General features: G+C 42.6%; 1 protein-coding gene across 5 annotated transcripts in view; it reads right to left on the reverse strand.

Annotated features, from left to right (window-relative positions):
• Positions 1–1,533: 1,533 nt before the first annotated feature.
• LOC114432687 (zinc finger protein 800-like) overlaps positions 1,534–21,737 on the reverse strand; it is a 29,745-nt gene continuing 9,541 nt past the window's right edge. For 3 of the 5 annotated variants that reach the window (XM_028400862.1, XM_028400861.1, XM_028400860.1), the window contains 11 exons: positions 16,352–16,457; positions 12,461–12,767; positions 10,028–10,123; positions 9,028–9,171; positions 6,727–6,907; positions 6,460–6,646; positions 6,211–6,373; positions 5,699–6,090; positions 4,486–5,622; positions 4,279–4,386; positions 1,534–3,801 (listed from right to left, as the gene is read on the reverse strand). In XM_028400862.1, the coding sequence (XP_028256663.1) occupies positions 4,285–4,386; positions 4,486–5,622; positions 5,699–6,090; positions 6,211–6,373; positions 6,460–6,646; positions 6,727–6,907; positions 9,028–9,171; positions 10,028–10,123; positions 12,461–12,767; positions 16,352–16,408 (2,766 nt within the window). In that variant the 5' untranslated portion in view covers positions 16,409–16,457 and the 3' untranslated portion in view covers positions 1,534–3,801; positions 4,279–4,284. The remainder of the gene's footprint in view (positions 3,802–4,278; positions 4,387–4,485; positions 5,623–5,698; positions 6,091–6,210; positions 6,374–6,459; positions 6,647–6,726; positions 6,908–9,027; positions 9,172–10,027; positions 10,124–12,460; positions 12,768–16,351; positions 16,458–21,737) is intronic. The other 2 variants (XM_028400864.1, XM_028400863.1) reach the window with 1 other exon arrangement.

Consider the following 21,737-nt stretch of genomic DNA (forward strand, 5'->3'; position numbering starts at 1 on the left):
AAGGGACAGCGCACGACTCCAACCACAAACCCCCTCCTCCTCCTCCTCTTCCTCCCCGCTTTATGAAACATATGTATTTCATTCTCACCAAATCATCGCATAATTGCACCCGCACAGTCCGCCCTATTCAGTCAAGTTTATTACTAATCAATCAGTCTGATCGATTGTTTTTTTTCCACAGTTAGGAGGAGCTTTGGTGACGCGGACACATTAATAAGTCATCAAAATGTGCTCACAGGGGCGTTGCTCTTAATTGCCTGAACTTCAAGCTCCCTTTGATTCACACCTTTGTAAAGAAAACACACACACACACCAGAACGATTCTATGTGGTGAATGGTGAATTTAATTAAATAAATGAAGCGCATCCCATCTGCTGTGTAATAACAATTTGATAAGCTGCGTGCAGTCAGAAACCAGGCGATCCAAGCAGACCCTGGTCTTCCTCTCCGGTGACAACGGGGGAAGATGTGCGCAACATGTCCAACACGCTGCGGCGGCGGTGGGCTGACGGAGGTGAGACGCAGGGCGATGGCGCCATCTCCTGGCCAAGTTAGACTCATTACAACCTGAAAAAAGGCAGGTGGGGATCCTCATCTAAAATGAGTTGGAGCAGCTGGAGGTGGCGGTTTTTAAGTTTTGTTTATACAATGATTCAAGTACAGAAATGTGCGAACTACCGTTCACAAGTTTGGGGTCACTTGAAAATGTCTTTTTTTCCAATGAAGATAACATTAAAGCAATCAGACATACATCATTGTTAATGTATGTATATATATATATATATATATATACGTGTATATATATATATATATACATATATATATATATGTATGTATATGTATATATGTGTGTATATACACATATGTATGCTATATGTATGTATATATACTGTAACACTATGTTATACGGTTTTCTGTAGACTACCTTATTTACTAGCTAATTTTGCTTCTTCTATCTCAGTAATTTGTGTGCGTGTGTGTGTGTGTGTGTGTGTGGTGGACATCCGGGTATGTTGAGGGCCACCAGACCACAGGAATTCTCTTGCATGCATATAATACTTTATTTTATTTTTTTACTTTTGCTCAGCTCTGAGATTTGAAAATGGGTCACAAAATTTCATGTTTTTTAAACAATTTCCTTTAACAGCTGGGAGCTGCAGTTTCCAGGCAACTGGAGTTAGTGGTATGTGTGTGTGTGTGTGACAGGTCTTACAATAATCAGCTGATTGCAGTGATGGACGAAGTGTTGAGGTGCAGCTCATTGTAGAGTTCCTGTAGTTTTAAAGGGAAGTCAATGAGCTGATTCAGGCTTTAGGTACACAGACAATACAGCAGGATCAATATGATTGACAGAATCACAGGTGATTTATGCATATTGTCATTTTACAAAAGTGCTTTTGTCTTTCTCAATGAAAAAAAGACATAACAAAGAATGAAGAGATTGACAAAAAGTGTCCAAACAATGCAAAATGAGTAAACAGACATGATGGATGGAGGTGAAGGACTCAAATAAATCCAGAGACAATTCCAGAGTGAGTTTTGATGTAGAACATTTTTATTTATGTGGTTGGTTTTTAACATTCTTGTCACATCTGAAAGGCTTCTAACTCTTCTCAAGTATCTAGAAGGTGAGTTTAATAACATATTACAAGTCGTGATGAAAGAAATGTCAACATAAAAAAACTACGTCTCTGAGTTTTGCTTTTCTCACTTCTTGATACATTTGAACAAAAACACGTCCTCCTTCCTCAAATCTTATAATAAGATGAAAAAAAAACAAACGCAAAGTCTTCGTAAACACGTCTGAAGCTCACGGTCGACCAACACAAGTAAATAACTATAGTGGCTAATATAACTACACGTTGTCAAGACCTGGTTGCTCTTTCAGCGTTTTCAGTTAGAAAAGTAAAGTTTGGTCTTCTCCTCTTGCCGTCTGCTTTTGTTCCATTTCATGGCTTTCTGTTCGTTAAGACGTACTTTATCTACATTTGGTCTTCCTTCCTTCCAGCTCTGATCGTGCACAAGCAGTGTTTCAAAGACTACCGTCGGAGGCAAACACACACGTCCCCGCCCGCTTTTAAAAAGGAACCGATCCAGCATTTAGTCCAAAATATGTATTATTTCATAAGTAAGGATGCAAAAAAAAAGTTAATCTGAGCAAAAAGTTTCATGTAAACTGTTAGGTTCTGAAAATGAGACTGTTGCTGTCACTTCAAACTTATTATTCCTGCTGTTCAGGCACAAGAGTAGCCCTGTTTTTATATATGCAGTCCCATCACTGTACACCTGACCATACATCACTGTGTAGGTAACTGTAATGGAGCTAATCTGTAGCTGAGGGAGGCTGTCACAACATCATTTCATACAGGAAGAGGCTTCTTCGTATATTGTAAAGAGTTAAATCATGGCTGGGATTTGGGTGATTTTGTTTTATTTCATTAAGCATAAATGCCCCTTCTGAGAACTGGGGATGCTAAAGCTCATTAGCTGGCAAATCTAAAGAGAGAGAGAGAAAGTCTCACCTTTCTACCTGTCAACCTATGGAACCATGTGATGTTAGTCAATTTAACAGACAGGAAACAGTCCTAGCATGTCATGAAACAGATCAAGTTTGACTGACATGCCCCAACTCGTGATTTGCATCTCATTTAGTAGGAGAATGTGCCGAGGTGGCGGCCATATTGGTTGCCTGGCAGGGTCGGTTTAATAGAAATAAATTCTCTTGATGCCTCCTGACTCATTCTGGTGTGGTTCAACTGGACTACAAACCAAAAATAGGACAGAGGGTCACAGGATGTGAGGTCATCGCCCATTTAACCCCGAACACAGCTTTGTTTTAGGAGGTTAGCTCACATCATAGAAGTTGATCCTATCAGGTTATGACTTTAGCCATGTACCGTTAGCTTTGATTCTTTTTGAAACAATCTGTTAAATCGACAGCATCATATATTTAATCCATGGTTCTTTTCTTAAATAAATAAATCCGCTGTAAGGGGGCGGGGCTTAGTCTCTGTAGAGGTACAACAGAGTAGTGTTGAAGTAAAGGAAACACCCTTTATAAGCATGCTAACACAACAAGCAGAGAAGGAAGCAAACAGCCACTGGGAATTAATAAGCAGCACACACTTTAAAAAAACAAACAAACTGCAAAACAGACTGAGGTGTTTCCCTTTCTTGAACTGTTGTTTGCTTTTCAATTCAAAGAGGAAACATTTACATTCTAAGTCAAGCACGGAGCCTTCTAAGGAGCCACGGGTGAAAACGTGCATGGGTCAGTTTCTGTCTCTGCTGCACCAATCGGCAGCGAGGTGAAGCTGAGAGGGACCGAGCTGCACACGAGATAATTTGAGACGCTAACCTTCAAAGTTGTTTGTGTCTGTGTGGGATTAGGGTCAAATACCCCCCCCCCCCAAACATACGCATCACAGACTGCAACAGCAAAGCAAAAGCAGCGTCTGCATATGGATTCATATTCACATACTGTAGTAAGTGAATACAGACGTATATACAGCAGCAGCGAGTCCTCTGCTCTCTGGGCCACGTCCAGCAGGCTAGCTGGCTTCGTAATGACACTATATAACAATGTCAGATTCCAACAATATTTTTGGTTCTTAAGCAAAAGGTGGAAAATAAACCCCCCGCTGTACTTCACTCCGCTGTCGGGCTCCTTGTTCTTTCTGTTTGTTTCCTTCATGTTTAACGTCATCTCTTCCCTCATCCTCTGCGCCGATCCTCCATTATTATTAGTTTTTTTTCCAGTTGGATATTTTTTTGTCGTTGGTGGCTCGCTCGTCTGGCTCGCTGTGAGAGGGAGAGGACAACACAAAGCACAGGGTAAGAAACTAACCGAACTCCATTCACAGCTGTTGATATTTTAAATGTTTCCTTGGTTAAGACAAAAACAGCCTGTAAAGGTGTGTGTGTGTGTGTGTGTGTGGGGGGGGGGGGGGCACATCATTTGTCAGGGCTCACAATGACATGAGTAGAATGTGAAGGAATAACTGAACTTTAAAGGATCCGAGTCGAATTTGTATGAGAACACAACCTAAGAAGTGAATCAGGTTGACATCACTGCTGTAGAGAGGGGGAATATGTAGGAAACAGCTGCTGAATGCAGATAAATCAAATTCAGAAAAACTAATTTCTGCCTAAAACACACGGTTTACTATTACACACACACAACATGGCAGCTTGTCTTTTTGTTTCTGAATACAAAGAAGAAGAAAACAAGCTGAGAGGATCAGACACAGACAGCGATGAAGTGGGAGGTGAACTCACTGTGTTTCACCAGACCAGAGATTTGGAGCGGGTGCTGACTCCTTTCCTCCTGTTGGCTGCTGACGTCTGTGCGTTACGATGACTTCGCTTATGAGACTCTAGGTAGAGCTGAGAGAGAGACCATACATATGGAAAACACACCTCCATAAACTATATAGTCAATAATCATTGATCGTCATCTCTTGGAACAGGTGTGTCATCACGTACCTTCTTAGCAAAGGCGCGTCCACACTGGTCGCAGGCGTGAAGGGAAAAGTTCTTGGTCACCTTGACCTCAGTGGAGGACGTCTCTGTGCTGGCCTCTGATTGGGCCTCGTGCCGCCGGGTGTTTGGGGTTTGGTTGCTGGATGAGGAGGTGGAGTTCCGTTGCTGTGAGTGCTTCTCACTGCGGCGGGTCAGAGGCGGGCTGATGGGGCGCGGCTGGTGCATCTGCAGTCTCTCCTGCTTTCGGGTGACGGGAGGCGATGGAGTGAAAACAGGCGACGAGAGCTCCTGCTGTTTCCGAGTAACAGGGGCGGGAGGAGGGGCGGAGGAGGAGGAGGCTGAAGTGGCGGTTGGTGCAGATGTGGAACACTCCTGCTTGCGAGTGACGGGAGGTGAGGGAGAGGAGGAGGATGAGGAGGTGTGGCGCCCGTTCACCTCCTCTTTGATGCTGCTGCTCGTCCTTTTGTTGGTGCTGTTGAGGACCACCTCCGCTTGTCTCTTCACTGCCCTGCTCTCCAGTTTGGGCATGATCTTGGCCAGGTATGAGGAGGACTTCTTGTGGACTACAGTCACGTGACGGAGCACATCGCGTTTGCGGCGTGACTCGTACCGACAGAGTGGGCAGCGGTAGAACTTGATGAAGATGTCGTTGCCGTCTGTGTGCAGCTCGATGTGCTTTGTGAGGTTTTGGCGTGAACTGAACTGTCGTTTGCACAGTTTGCAGAAGAGCTGCTTGAAATCAAAACCCACTGACAGCTTGGTTATTTTGGCGGCCATGCTGCTGCTGCACACGTTTCCGCCACGGGAGGACGATGAAGATAAGGGCGCGGCTATCTTGGGGCTTGACGGGGCCTCCTCCTCCTTAACCTTCATGGGGTTGGGTGTGATAGAAACTGCTTTGGATGTCCCGGTGCTGTCACTTGGAGATGGAGCCGGACTGCTGTCAATGTCCTCGTCTTCTTCCTCATCTGACGGCTCCGTAGCTTCCTCCTTTACTTTAACATTAGAGCTGGTGCCAGCATTAGTGCTGCTGCTGCTGCTGGGAGTGGCTGTCACAGTACTAGTGGAGGTTGCTGGGGCAGCAGGCCTTTTGAGGCTGTAAATCTTGTGGACTATACGCATGTGTCTCTTCAACATAAGCTGAAATACACAGAGTCAGAAATTCAGAATCATCATAAACACCATGTGTGGTCAGGACACTGGAAAGCAAACTAACCTGAGAGCTGTATGTCCTCTTGCAAAGCGTGCAGCGACATGGGTTGGCCTGTGAAGCAGCCTGTGAAGCAGCCTGTGAAGCAGCCTGGACCTGACTTTGTGGTTTGGCTTGGTTTTGGTTTGAAGGTGTGGCCTTAGAGTTGACGGGGGTGGTTTTGGAGTTATGGCCACGTGTTGGAGAGGCGTTAGTGCTGCTGCTGGTCTTTCTGGGAGGCGTGACCTCCAGGGTGAAAGGCTGGCCAGGCCGCGATGCGATGCTTGGCGTGATGGTATCCCTTCGCAAGCCGCGGTGCACCTCGTCAAAGTGGCGGCGTACGTTGGCTTTGGTGGCAAAGGTTTTGAGGCACACTGGGCAGGATTTTCCAGTGGGTGTGCTGAGAGTCCTCTGCCGACCTCCAGAATCAGCAAAAGTAATTTACTTAGTTACTTAAGCAAAAAAAACTTCAACACAATCAACGCTCCTTATGACATTACTCAGTCTTTTCCATGCGTATTAACTGTGTAAGCATCTACCTTTCACCATGGACAGCAGGCTTGTGGGAACTGTGCGTGTCTCTGTAAACTTTCTGAGCTCCTCCAGTTTCGTCTGGTGCATTTTGCGGCAGTGACGTCTGATACTGCGACGTGAGTTAAAGTCTTGGCCGCAGAGGCAACAAGAGATTGTCACGTCCTCAACCTGTATGAAAGACAATGAAAGAGTTAACCCAACACCGCACAAACAAAAGACAAAGCAGTGAAGTTGAAGCACGTCCAGCCACCCACCCCGCTGTTGGACCCCTCATCTTCGGGCTGTGGCTGCTCCTCCCCTTTTGCCTCCTCTTCTGCCTCCCAACTGCTCTGTCCCTGTTTGGGTCCTGGACTGCTTTCTGGACCACCTGGCTGGTTGGTCTGGCTGTTTTCCACACCCTCCACTGTCTCTCCTTCCCAAGCGACTGGACTCTCTCTAGCACTGTAAAGAAAAATTAAGACAGACAATCAGAAAAAAGCTTGAAAGACTCACTGAATGAGGTCTTTCTGCAGAGAACCAACCTGGGTGTGTGTGATGGGAATCTGGCCAGCTCCTCCTCTGTGGACAGGTGCTGGTACACAGCTTTGGTTGTGGTCTGAATGGGTTCCAGTCGCACTACGTAGTCTGGTCGGTCGTTTCTGGGGTATATAGCGTCCAATAATTCCTTCGTGGCTACACTCTGCTTGTCATCACCAGGCGAACCTAAAATAGAAAAACCCATAAACTTAAATGGCTGCTGAGGTTCAAATAAGTTTTTAAAAAGTTTAGGTCACTTTATGCTCCCAGAAACAACATTTCAAACAGCCCAATAAGTGTATGTTTAAATTTGACAGATATTTCATCACACGTTCTGCTGATTGTGTCTTATCACACTCACCGTGTGTCAGCTGTAATAGAACTGAAGAACTCACGGGAACATCACACACTAACATGAGACATGCAGTAGGTCTGTATGTGTACTAGAAGTGTAGAAGTGTAAAAAAAACACCCATTTTTGTGGACTAGTGTTTGAAGTGACTGTATTTAGATGTTATTAATTACAAGGCTATGCTGCATCATGTTATGTGTGGGGCATGTGTGTATGTTTTTGTGCTTGTGTTTTTATCTCCTCCCTCTTGGGAGGTCACCGTTTGTTTCTGGGAGCTGGGCGTGGCTTCCTGCTGGCTGGCGACTGGCACACCTGTGACTTGTCTACTCACCTCAATCCTTATAAGCGTGTGGAGGACGCCAGTTGCATTGTTAACTGTCTCGGGTAACTCTCACGCCACAGTGACCTCCAGTGATTTTGTGTTTACTCCTCTGCCCAGGAAACTCGCCTAATGTGGAAACGCTCCAGCAGCCAGCCTGACAGCCACACACCCCATCCAACTCCGGACACTCACTACAAGCTCTGTGTAACTCATCCTCTGTTATAACTTCAAATTAAACCTCATCTTAACTGTTCGTCGTCTGCAGTCTGCTTTTGGGTTCACACCACTACAAAAACCTAACCGCTTTATTCTCTATTTTACTGTAAATGTTGCCATAAGTTAAAAAAGAACTTCATGCTGTGGTGCACACAGCAGAGAGTCACAGACTCATAAGAAAAAAGTTCACTAAGGTATCAAATCAAAAGGGTTGGGTAAAGTCATGCCTTGCTGGCCAACACAAAGAAAGGCACTTCTGTTTGTTTGTTTTCAGATTTGTGTGGGTCTATTTTATTGATCCATATGTTTCTGAAAACACAACTAGGAACAGAAATGAAAGGACTGAAAGCTTGTGCGTCAACAGCAAATGTGTCACCCCTAAAACGTCTTTAACCCAAACACTGAATTCTGTCCGGCTGCTGCAAACTGTGCACAGGCATCAGATAAAAGTGTCGAAATCTAAACAGACAGAGACATCTCACAGAGAGCCGGTCACCCCTTCCCCTCAATTTTCTTTTGTGTTGCTGAACAAGACGGTAAAATTGAAAAACATTTGATCCACTTAAGAGTGGGATGGAGGTTTGTGTGACTTTGTGTGTGAATAAACAAAAGAGATGAAAGTCTGAGGGGACAAAACGCTTTTAGTTCAGAGGATAAAGTGGTGATAGACAAAAAAGAAGCAGTTGGTTTAGGACACCAATTATTAATCAAAAATAACAATTCAACACTGAGGAAAAACTCAGCATTTGGTGCAAGGAACGGCCAACTAACACAACATGCAGGAGATACGATTACAACAGCAATCAGTGCTGTGCAGGAAACTGAGCAAAATATAATTGACTGTGCCGAGATGGATTCTTTCCTCACAGGATAAGAGGAGAGCTGGGTAAATGACTTGAAGAGTCTTCTCGGCTTCATCCCTTCTTTGAGTCTCCTTTCACATTTGAGCAGTAAAGAACAGAGACGTGGACGCACACTGCAGCTAATGAGAAGTAGATAAAACACAACTGCTGCCAGATCAAAGTCTCTTTTACTTAGTGATAGGAAAGGAAGAAACTACACTTTGAGAAAAGGAAATGATTGATGGATAGAACAGGTTATGGTGTGTGAGGAGATAATAGGTGAATAATGAGAAGGAAAAAGCTGGTGTGAGGGGAGGAAGGGGCGAGGAAGGAAATCAGTGATTCTGTGCAGAGCGCGGGTTGTGTGAGCGGGGCCAAAAATGATTTCAGGTGTGATCCTTGCTATGTTCAGGGAGAGTCTGTGTGATCCCAAGTTTACGTTTGAGCATTCAGATTCGACAGCTTGTTTGTTTTGACTCATTTTGCCTATTGATTTTTTTGGTGTTTATTAGCTTAGCTTGTGTGTTCACGTGCTTTGATAGCAGAGCTGTGTGTGTGTGTGTGTGTAACTGACCATCAGTTTCAGGCAGCCGTGACAGGCAGTAGTACTCCTTATGTGTGATGAGGTTGGGTAGGCCTCTGAAGAGACTGCGACACAGTTTACACTCAAAGATGGTGTCCACCTCCCTCAGCAGCATGTATTTCAGCTGACTGGTGCCTAAAAGACAAGAGAGAAGCAGACACGGTCATCTTCGTTGAGATTATGTAATGGACATAACAGTGGCTCACTTTAACTCACATTACAATCCCCCCTTCTGTGCATTACGGCCATTTAAGCCCCCTGAAATTTTGCGTGCATCACCTAGCAAGGCTGTAAATGAGACTTTATGCGGCCAGCCGCTCCCAATAGTAAAGTCTGTGTAATGTGAAAATGAAGACTGTTCTTATTTTTGCTACTGGCCTCCACATCGCCCCCCACTAATTTGTCTATTGTGTTTTATTGGATAATAATGACTAATAAAGAGGGAAAAAAAGAATTGTGGCTCTTACTTAGAGACTTTGTTTACAGAGGACCAATTGAGGGCTTTGTCACATGGTGTGTGACAAGCATGTGGTGGAGTTATGGTCACACTGAGCTTTAACCTTTCACCTTTAACCACCAAAATCTAATCAGCACATCCTTGAGTCTGACAGAACGCCTTAAGAAATTTCCTCAGGGAATTCCTGAGATATCACAAGGATGGGACATAGAAACAATCCAAAGACTTCCTTTATTGTAATCTACTGAAAATGAGTGGTTCTTTATCGTAAAAATTACTAAGAACACAAGAATTAAACAGAGATGATGAGCTGATAAATGGTTAAGTTAAGTTTTCTGGCTGAACTTAAAATGATTAGTCAATGTATGAATGAGCACATCAATGTGTATTTTTACCATTTTATAGGCAAAATAATAAATTAATTCATCTTAATCCACAAATGAAAAAAATATGTACATACAAATGAAAAGAAGGAAGCTATGGCAGGATATGATAAATAAGAAAAGGAGTGAGGGATAATGAAAAGTCACAAACCTGAACGGAAGCATTCTATTATCTGCTGAATCCCAGACTTGGAGGTCTGGAGAGGCTGCTGGAGCAGAGGAGGATCACCGGGCTCCACACACGGGCCTGGGAGAGGCATGGCAATTTATTAAAGTGAGCACATAATTACACCTGAGAAATATAGCAGCACCTGGAAAATACAGGAGGCTGATAAAAGTGACTCACATCAACTGCGTTCTATGTAGAAGCAATTCATCTAAGATCCATGTCATTGTACAACATAAAGGAAATGCAGAAAGACACTGAACATAATTTTTACATACTGTCTGTGTGGCGCTTGTCTACATGAACTGATGACGGACAGAGACATGCTGATGGCCCTGGTCCAAGCCAGGGCAGGATGTGATACTCCTGCTCGGGTCTCACACGTACTGCCAAAGCAGGAACGTGACCAGGAGTAAATTTATTGATATGTAGTGGAAAATGTTTTTGCCTTTGCTTGACCTTAATCACCACAGGGAGCAGGGTCAGATAGAAAACAGCGCTCCTGATGACAGTTTGATTTACTGGCCCGCTTCAATGTCACAGCACAACTGTCGGCTTTTACAAATCTTGTTCTTGCTTGCCTGTGGGCTTGTGTTGATCTCAGATACAGCCACACACAAAAAAAAAAATTCAACACCTGCGCATTTCAATTAATACCGTCAAAAAATCTAAAACGTTCTAATGATGCTATTTTTAATTCATAAGGCTGTGACAAAATAAATCAATGGTAGCAACCCAACGCCAGTGGCCCTAGTTTCTGCTGTGCTTCCCACACTGTAGCCCCCAGTCTGACCCCCTGGCCGTGGCTGATTGCGCATGTTGAATGGAAGGAAGAACCCACCAATGAGAGAGCCCACCAGGCTGCTCAGCCTTTAGAGAACCAGTGTATAGACATAACAAAGCCAGCGAATGACAAAGTCAAGACAGCACCCGCAGAAGGTTGCTCTTATTTTGAATATTTCACACAGTCCTGGCTTCTTGTCTCTCCTCTTCTGATTACGCAGACTACTGCCACCTGCAGGTATGGAGAGTTATTTCCTCTCATGCTGGCAGACTACATGCTGATTGGCGGTCAGTTGTGCTGTACGTTCCTGCTTACACACAGGCCATTAAAATGGCCTTTGTCAGCTTCTGGGGCTTTAGCATCAAACAACTTTTAATTATATAAAACAGAGGAAGCGGGGCTTGGGTCCTGCATTATTGATATAAACTGCTCAGGAGTGGGCTACAGAGACTGTAACAAGGTTAAGTGTTCTCAAGAATATTTTGAAGCTTTATTTTAACATCAATGCTATGCTGACTTTTCAGTGACAATCCCACACAAACAGAAAGGGGTAAACAACAATAGGCACAGATCGATTACCCTCTCAGACCCTGTAATCACCTCAGTGTTTCTAGCATTATATTGATATGACATAAGGTGACAGGGAGAGAACATCATATCAAACAGCATTTTGTAACAGCAGTGTCTGGGACAAAGCTCTGAATAAAAACCCTGTCAGCGCTTCCCGCTGTGACAAATGTTCCGTGTTTGTTTGGTTTTGAGCAATGCACATAAATTACAGCCTGCAGACTACAATTCATGATAAGTAAAGACGCACGATTGTCAGTCAGAAGATGATGCAGGGTTTTGTTAACTGGTGACAATGATTTTAGTTACTTATTCAAACCAAACGATTTTTTAGTCTTTTTAATACCAACCACAAATCCACACTACATGATAAGCAGTGTAATGTGGCAGATGTTGTGTAGGCAACGACAGACAGAGAAATCAAATCAAGCTTTCATCTAATTATTCAGGTTTATCAGAGTCTATGTGACAGGGGGGAAGCAGACTGACAGTTGTCTAATGAATGGGTCCAACAGGCACACCGAGTGCTGCCTCATCAGAGGCACGTCTGCTGTCTGAAAGTACTATAAAGTGAGAGACACACAGAAAGCAAAAAGGCAGCAGACAGACTGACGCACCCACGGAAATGTGAATGACAACTGTGTGAGAGGCTTTCACAAAAAGACAGAGAGATGGAGATTATGTATTAATGTGTGACAGAATGTGTTTTCCTCATTAACCAACCCCCCACACCTCTCTCATGCAAGCTGCTATAATCCCAAGCAGGGAGGGTGACCCCCTCCTTGACCTCACAACCCCCTCTGCAGTTGAGCCAAAGATCAACCAGACCTTTCTCTTATGGTGTGCAGCACACATTTAGCAGCAGAGTTAGCACTCACAGGAGAGTTTACATGTAAGGCTGTATCCATTTTTATGAAATGTTCAATCTTTTCTGCTCTTTTAGAGCAAACCAGTCAGAATGCAGAAGCCTGAAGTGTGAGCTACACAGGAGGCTAACAGACAGATTTAACCCATCGGTGGATGACTCAAGGCAGCAAACAGAGCAGAGAAAAAAAATTGTTTCCCACCTGTCTTTTGACCATGGCTCCAGCCGTTGGCCTGCTGAAACTCCTCCTCCGTTTGGCAGCTCTGATCCCTGGTCTCAGTGGTGGTAGCATTCCTTTGAGTGTCAGGCAGCAGAGGGGGAATGGGTTTCCACAGAGGCTTGGCCAGGGGCTGGCCATTAGAGTCGCCTTTTTCCTGGATGTCCATTGGAGTCTCCTCATCACAGTTTTCCGGCTGCGCCTCAGCTGGCACAGAGGTCTGATCAGAGAGCTGGTCTTCCCCTTGGGGTGGATGCTGGGTGTCTTCCTCCATCTTTGTCTGACCAGCACTCTGTGAGACAAAACAGGAGAAGACAACATGAGCCATTAAAAAAAAGGAATGATTAAATATATAGTGAGTTTTTGCTCTTGATTTAATAATCTCAGTTGTTGGGAAGTAAGAATTGCTGTCAGCTGCTGTACGTGTATGAAATAACAAAATGCTGATGCTAAAACACAAAAAGTTTGGTAAAAATAACTCTCAAAATTTAACTAAAAAAAAAATAGCTGTCCCGTGTGTTAATGTGTGTGTGTGTGGTTGTCGTGTCTCGTGAGTGTTAAGAATTTTTTAGGGGGGCATTAACCTTGTCGCACACAGCCACCCTTGAGCAGATAAGTAGCCTCACACCAATTCCTCAGTGTGCGCACATATATCTTTGTGTGTGTTGTGTGTGTGTAGTTGTGTCTCCTGACCAGACATCTTTTCTCTCAGAGTCCCCGATCCTTTCTGCTCTCCCACCCACCAATTTATCCTCATTTTCTCTCTGAGTCTGTGTCTGTCTCGCTAACTCCTTGTGTCCCCGCCGCCCTTGAAGAGGGATAAATGACTCCACATTAGGCACATTACAACGCGTCACTGCAGGACAAGTGGGCCACTCGGGCACTTCGTCACCCTGTGCGCGCACGCGATCACAGTGTGCCTCAAAACAGTTCAGTAGCTACTGCAGCCACAAAACACTGGGAAAAGTGTGAGGAGGCCAACCAACATAAAAAGAAAAACATCAGGAAGTGTGAATTCCTCAGTCAATCAGGCATTCCTCACAGGGATTTATTTATACTCGCAACAACGGTGTGAAGTGGAATGAAAACAGATGTGAAACCTGGAGTGAGGTAATAAATAGAGATGCCCCGATAAGTTTTTCTTGCCCTCGAGTCTGAGTCATTTGATTTTGAGTATCTGCCGATACCGAGTCCCGATCCGATACTTTCAGAATTCTCTATAAAGGCAAAACCCCTTCTGTGGGTGAGTGGTGAAAAAAAGTACATTAGTATATTATGAAATATAATATAATAATGTGAAGTAGTTGCAATTTCCTGTGGATTTTAACAGGTTGTTAAACTATTTCACCTACAGAAGTAAACACTTCATGACTATTTCAGAGACAGAATCAACAAAAACTCATTGATTTTAAAACATGGTGACATGCAGAAACTAATTCCAAGTGAAACAACAGTTATGTCAACCATACTGCTGCTACTACCCTAACAGATTATACAAAGCCTCCATATCTGCCGCCCTCTCCCATTTACAGAGACAATAGGCTGGAAAACTTCCCTTCATGTCCACCTGATTGAGTTTTCCCGTCATCACTCACCTCAGCAATAGAACTTCCTCCACTGGCCCTACATGATGGCCCTGCCTCTGACTCACTTTCAGTACCAACATAAGTGAGATTTAAAATATATATATCATCAATGAAATAACATCAGCATATGTTGATTTAACACAGTGGTCTTCTCATCATCTGAGTTTCAAAAAGTTGTTGGACCATGAACCAAACTCTGCTTAATGCAGATAATACTGAAACACTAAAAATACTCTTACAAAAAAATTATATTATAAAACTGCTCAACTCACCACAAACCTTGTGGATGTGTTTATAATGATGCAAAAAGGCAACAACATGTCGTCAGACAAATAATACCATCTACTGTAACTGAAAGTAAACAGCAGCTTCCTCCCAACTTTTCTAAGTTGATTTAACATCAGCCTAACCTCACCTGGGGCCATGTGACAAAGCAGTAAGGCTTTAGCATGAGTTGGACTTTGTGGGATGACACTGACGTTACCTCCTCCAGCTTCGACCAGCACTGACGGTCCTCGGTCCTCTTTATGGTGTTTTACGCTTGCCCAAAGAAGGCCACTAACTTTGTTAGCTCCGTTACTATAGTAACAGTATTGCAGCGCTGTGGTTAGCATGGAGTGGATTTCAGTGGTGAGGTTATTCTCTTATGAACCAAGTGGAACAGAGTTTTTTCACGAGCAATCGAAACAGCGTTAGGTGGAGTTTCCTACTCAGTAAATGTGGGGGGGTCCAAACAGGCCATTTTAAAATGTGGGGGGGGACGTCCTCTAATATAATGGTAGCTACGCCTATGGCTGCCGCCACACTGGAAGATTTCACACACGCAGCAGCTCATCGAGGTCTCGAACCCAGGACCTCTCGCACCAAAACCAGCTGTCATACCCCTACACTACAAGACACAAAACCACTCTGCATAGAAGGCATTAGCTTTGACAGCCCTAATAAATATATATCCGAATCCTGATCAGGAGGTAATGTTCGATTCTGATCGAGTCACGTATCAAGTTATCGGGCCCGATTTCCGATCTCTTGATTGGATCGGGATATCCCTAGTAATAAATACAATGATGAGGCAATCAGTTAATTTCAATGGGATGCTTAGTCTAAAGAGACTCTCCACCGAATGGTTTTCACAAGTATTGAGAGGACTGTGTGTCAAACATATCCTATTTCACACACACAGCAGCTAATAGAAAAGGTTCAAAAGTAACTGTGCACTTGAAAACGATTGTTACTGTACGGCTGCCAGTGAACATTATTTTTCAGTTCCAGGCTTTAGATGTGGTGCAAAACTCAAACGATGAAGTCAGATTTTGAGCTTCCAAATGTAAAGTTTCTCATTATTTTAGTATGTAAACCTCAGTTTGCATGAGAATCTTCAGCATTCAATGTGCTTGTGTAAAAACAGTAAAGGTTCTTTTATGAACACGTGTGTACAGAAACAAAGCAGAAAACTGTATAAAACTCAAACACTGTCACAAAATTTGATCCTGTTTTGACCTCTGACAATTCACTCTGTCCAATAGCACCATCACTGTAGATCAGAAAAGGTATAAATACCACTTGGGGCCATGTGCAACCACAAACTTTTGGACTACACTAATTTGCGCTCACACAGCTGGTAGATTTCTGGAAACTCAATCAAGGGTGGAGACAGAGAAAAAAATGGGACAGCTCATAACCTCAAGTATCACTTTAAGTCCAACAGAGTGGTTTTGTTACGGTTGGGGCATTTATCGACAATTTCACTGCGAACAGCAGCAACAGATAAAAATTGACTAAAAGGCTTAGAGTCAGAGACTTTAACATGTCACCACATAGCACAATGACAATCCTAAACAAAACAACCAAAGAGTCTTTAATGGAGAGGTGAATAATATCCCTGACAGGCTGAGTCTCTCAGCTAAAATCAGTCGGACTGAAGTGCCTTCCACTTGTTGAAAAAACAAGAGCTCACAACAAGCACAGGTACAAAGCAACTGGAGAGGTCTATGAGACGAAGACTTCAAGCAGTCAATGGCTCCAAATATATCAAAATATGATTATTTTTAACCCTCTACATGTTGGACTGGATCAGCTGGTTTACACTGCAAGAAAACACTGTATGTGGATTTATCACAACACCCAGAGCACAAGTGTTAGGCATGCAGATAGAAAGTAGTAGACATTTAAACAAACAGATGAGTTTAAAAAGTGAATATGCACTGATTGATGTAAAGTGCCACTCGTACATCATATCATAAAAAGTGTGTTTTAACAGACGGGCATTGTGGTCTTTTTTTCGCAGTACCTGTTTGTGGAGACAAAGAGAGCTCTTCCTCCCAGCTGACTTCTGGGCCTTCACCATGCTGCCAAGACTGGCCTGCACACGCTCGCTACCAGCATACACCTGTAACCTGTAACAAGACTCCACATGAGCCAAGCACCAAACTGAATCAAACACCACCTCTGCAAGTTGTTGTTTTGTCTATTTATGGATTATTATTACACCCTGGTGTGTTACCTGTGTCAACATTTTCTTGTGTCTACGTAACATGTAGCTGGACTTTAACAGAGTATACACATAGTATACTTATGAATGAATGATACAGTTATTTTTTGTTTTTGTATATGAATGTGATGTCTGGAAAAAGGATCCAGAGAGGCTGTTCCTCTTTCAAAAAAACAGCGTTGATAGGTCAACAGTCTGAACAGGTAAAATTACACATAATGCTCCAAAGTACAGGATGTGTCATTAACATTAATAATTTTCCAGGAGATAAAGTCAAAGAAATGTTAATCTGGGGCCGCACAGTGGAGTACAGGTGTACTTTTAGGACAAGTGCAATAACACAATGGTAACACAACATATATACACATACTATGAAGGATTATGTTTCATTTGCTTGTTTTTGAAATCCTCTCATGCATACAAATTGATTTCTTGTTTATGCACATATTATTAATTAAGTCTCTCAGAACTGGCAAACTATGCCAGAAGAAGGAAAGAGTTGAATCAACAGCAAATATCTTCTAGTTGCCAAAGTACACCCACAACACACTTCTATGCCAGTGCGTGCATTAGAAAAAACACATGCAGCCAATATCACAGTGTGTTTACTGGCTAATGAGCGCTTCGACACTACAATATTTTAAGGTCACAGACAGTAATGGTCTCCGACAATACTGTACTAATTCAGCTGCTCTTCATACTGCAGTCAGGACAAATAAACCCATAATAAATGCACCATTATGCTACACAAGGCTCACCATTTCTATGCATGCAATTACTCTTCCTCTCAAACATACTTGTGCTAATGGATGCATTTCCCACAGCATCTTGCAGTGCGGTGGCTGCATATAGACTCGTTCTGCATTAGATATACATTATGTAACATGTAATTCTATCCAAGTAAACAGCACATTAAACATACATCTGACCTGCTTTGGACATTCATACTTAGATCCTTGAACTTTTTTCTGGAAAATGAGTTCAAGGGGAGGCAGATGGTAGACAGGTATATGAGGAAAATGATGGTGCCTTGGAAGAAAGCAGCAAAACTAAATAGCACTTCACTTAACAAGCTCCTGGAAATGAGTATGGATAAGAGGATCAACTAAACATCCACCGTAAGTTCAGTCAAGAACAGAAGCATAATACAACATAATATACGACAGTATGCATGCATCACAACAAATAGTTACAAATAGGCCGCTGAAGAGATAAATCCACGATGGTGGCCGCTGGAATTTCAACTTTTGAAATTTTCTCAACTGTCCTTAGAGCTTTTAAAAAAGAATTCTAATGGTTGGAAGTACGTAATCAATGATTTTGACTTTTACACATAATTCTTATTAGTTTGACTGTGAAACCTGTTACGGATGCTTTTTTTATTGTGTAGAAGCAGCCATATGTTCATTATATTATGGTGTGTTGTGAGGTCTTATTTGAGTTTGTAGCAAAGGTAGGTGGAAAGAAATCTTAATGATAGATATGGGACTAGTGAGAGTGGCCTGTGCTGAAAGTAAGTTTGCATTACAGCAGATGTGGAGACATAAAACAAGTTGCTGCCCTCTAGTGGTGGTTTAAGTTAAAACAATGGAGCCAGATGAGGCCACTGGTTCAATACAACACAGTATAGCTGTGGTAGAGCCTACTGAACAGCATCACTGTTCTCTTATACATTTTGTTACAGTATTTAACTGCACACAGTCCAGCAGTAGCTGTCACCTTGGTTACCAAATTGGCATTTTTCTCCACAAGTAGAACAGTGAACTAATTAGATGTGCTGCAAGTGACAGCTGCTTAATGCAACTTTCCCCCAAAATTATGTGGAACTAGCAGACAGCAAGAATAAATATCAAAGAGAACGCTCCGATCTATGACTAACAGTCTGAACCCACATACATTCATTTTCACTTTGTCATTTTTTAGAGCAGACTATCATAAAAAAGTGAACCCATAGACAAGAAATAATCACTGTACATTACAACTACAAGGATACTTTCCTTATAGTTATAATAAAAACAGACACTGTTCCCATATTGAAGTTACTCAGCAACAGCTGTACCATTAATTGTTGTAGGGACCTCAAACATGTTCATGATAGAAACACTCTCCTGTGCACAGAAAGATTTCAATTCTATTCTATTTTATTTATATAGTACATTTTACAATCAGAAATTGTGCTTCACAGAGACCTGGAGCCTGAACCCACTTAAGAGCAACAGTGGCAAAGAAAAACTCCCTTTAACAGGAAGAAACCTTGAACAGGACCCAGCTCATAAGGGAGAACCTTCCTGCTGACAGTCTGCCGGGTAGAGGAAGAGATTTGTAGTTACAACAACACTCCAGCAGAGGGAGACAAAGCATTCACCTCAAAGGATTTATTCTAGTTAAGAAGTTGGATATTCCTAGAGATCTGTCCAAAAGAGGACATGAGGACCAACAAGAGGCCTGAGCGGGGCTGCAAACAACACATCATCCAGTGTATCACATTGTTGGTACTGTTACAGCTTAATGGGTAGAAGCAGGTGTGTTGAGTTAAATTTATCAAAATAATGTGATTAACTGTCTGTGTGAAACATGTCAACAACAAGCCACTGTGTAACAGTCAACAGACAAAGGTCAGACTGCAAGTGTAAAGCATGTAAAAGGGAAATTAAACAGCTGTGCAAATGATGTTATCACACAATTATGGCCCAGTGTAATTAGAAAGATTTTTTTGCATGCAATTAAAGACAAAAACAGCTTTTGCACCTGCGTTCTATTGCAAAGTCACCTGACAGATTGCATTTTTTATTTTTTTTGTGCGTATTACATTATTATTTTTTGCAATCAACTACACTGGTGTTGCAATCATACGTCAAATTGCACAGACTGCAGACATTTCTGAATCTCTTCTTTTAGCATTGCTGATGAATCTGTTAAGCACACCAGGCAATAACCACACAGCAGACACTACATGGAGTGATGGGGCTGCTACTTAACAGATGAGTACAACTGAAGTGGAGCCTCAATTGGGGGAGAAGAGACAAGAAAATGTCAGTCTTTCAGAAGGGTTAGGGGTTTTCAGTCCACAAGAACGAAAGCTGCTGATTACATGGATTCAGTGGAATATATCCTACAGGCATGCATCTAAACATCAGTGAAGACACAAGAGAGGTACTACAAGTCAGGTGCGATGTTATTCTGAGAGCAGGTTTGATTTATTGAGATTCAACTGCAACAAGGGACGCTGTTAGATTAAAACAATTCATATTCAAGGAAAATTAAGAGCAGGCATATTAATACATTATGCACCTACCCAGGTTCTATTTATAACAAGGAGGGAGATTAACACTAGCCATTAACTATAATGGGAAATCAGGACTTTGACCGGAAAGTCTGCCTAGCCAACTGACAACGGAAGTCAGGATGCAACCTCGTTTAAAAGTTTTATTTCTTTATTTAGGGAAGCAGCCCTGATGACCTGTTGAGGGTGTTTCACCTATTACATGCTGGGATGCACCGTGGCTCCAACAGAATGGTCCCTCTGAACACATAAACCTGCAAATAACAACTTCTGTGTGTATGCAGGCTTTTTGGTAAAACCCCAAAAACGTTAATTGCTGCTTTCATTCAGCATCAGCTGAGAGAAGTGTTTCACAAAAACCTGACAAAGGCTGCAGTGGATGGATGGCCGTCTAACTCACCTTAACTCACAGACAGGTACTCCAAAAGGTTTAAAACAAACACGTGCCAATAGTAACACACTCACATGAACGCGAGGGACTCTCCCGTTTTCACGGCAACAGACTGACATGGTTATGAAGTAGCGACTCGTGTTATGACTCAGGTGATGAGGACGAGAGCATCCTGGGCTCAAACAGAGGATTTGAGGATGGATTGCGTCCTCAGACCAGCGTCCTAATCAACAGTTCACTTCCAGAAAACAACCAGGTGCTGCTGATCAGAAAACAGTTTAAATGCTAACTTCAAGTAGTTTTATATAAAACAAATGTCTAAGAGGTCATTTAAAGTGACTCAAAAAATAGGACTACTTATGTTTTAAGAGTTTGCTGTGATTATTGATGTCCATACCAAAAAAAAACACCCTCATGCGCCTGATAAACTCTGATGGAATCACATGAACTGCAAACACCAATGCATCAACCCACAACCATCCACATTTACTGCTACACATGTGTATACACAATTCCGGCAAAACTTAGCTGATATGTTTTACAGCAAAGCAGGATACAGCCTAAATCCTGCTCTAGTCAGATTGATTTTTTCTCAACCTGAACAGCACAAATCCGGTTAATTGAGTTCAATCTGGCTTGATCCACCTCCGGCTAAATTCTGCATGCAAATATGGCTTGTGAATCTAGCAAGCGATGTCCTACTTCTGGGGTCACAGGGACAGTATCCAGGTTGCCCACAAAAACTGTGTGTAAACATCCGTCAAACTACAAAACCTTTGCCAGGAGTTTATTGTCGACATGGCTACAAAGGAATCAACTGGAAAAACAAACAAACAAACAAACACGAAACAAACCCTGCCCTATGCCTGTCAGAATTTTACAATGCGACACCTAGCGGCTTAAAAGAAATGTTGATTTGATCCCACTCTAGCTGGATTTTAGGATTAGGTTAAGAATTCAAGATTTAAAAAAAATTATTATTATTATTATTATTATTATTATCACATATATAAGTGGAACAGTGGTGTAAAGTTGCCCCCTACTTCCTCCGCCTTCATTTTGTTATCACACCTGTAAAGTTTTGTGCCTGTTTCTGGGCATAAAGCTTGTTGCCAAAGTCTGTACACTGACATTCATCCAGACAGATGTCTGAAAACCTGTGCGAGTGCTCAAAGCCGTTTTGGTGGCAGTTTGCAGCAGCAGGTGCCTCTAGTAGCACATTGAGCCATGATGACACACACACAGCCTCACAAGGTGAAAACAATAACCAGCCTGCTGTTGTGTTTGCTGGATAAAAAAACAACATATTCCTGGATGTCCCATGATGGTGTAGAAATGTCATTCTGAAAGAAAATGATTCCCTTCTCTACGAATACTGACCTATAAAACCTATTTCAACAGATCAATGAAAAAGCAGGTTTGAAAATGGCATTTCCTTCCTCCAACCTCAGAGCAGTACATGATAAACAACCACTGATGATCAGAGTAACACTGGAACAATGGATAATAGT

The sequence above is a fragment of the Parambassis ranga genome, chromosome 2 (assembly GCF_900634625.1).
Source record: "Parambassis ranga chromosome 2, fParRan2.1, whole genome shotgun sequence".
Lineage (NCBI taxonomy): Eukaryota > Metazoa > Chordata > Actinopteri > Ambassidae > Parambassis > Parambassis ranga.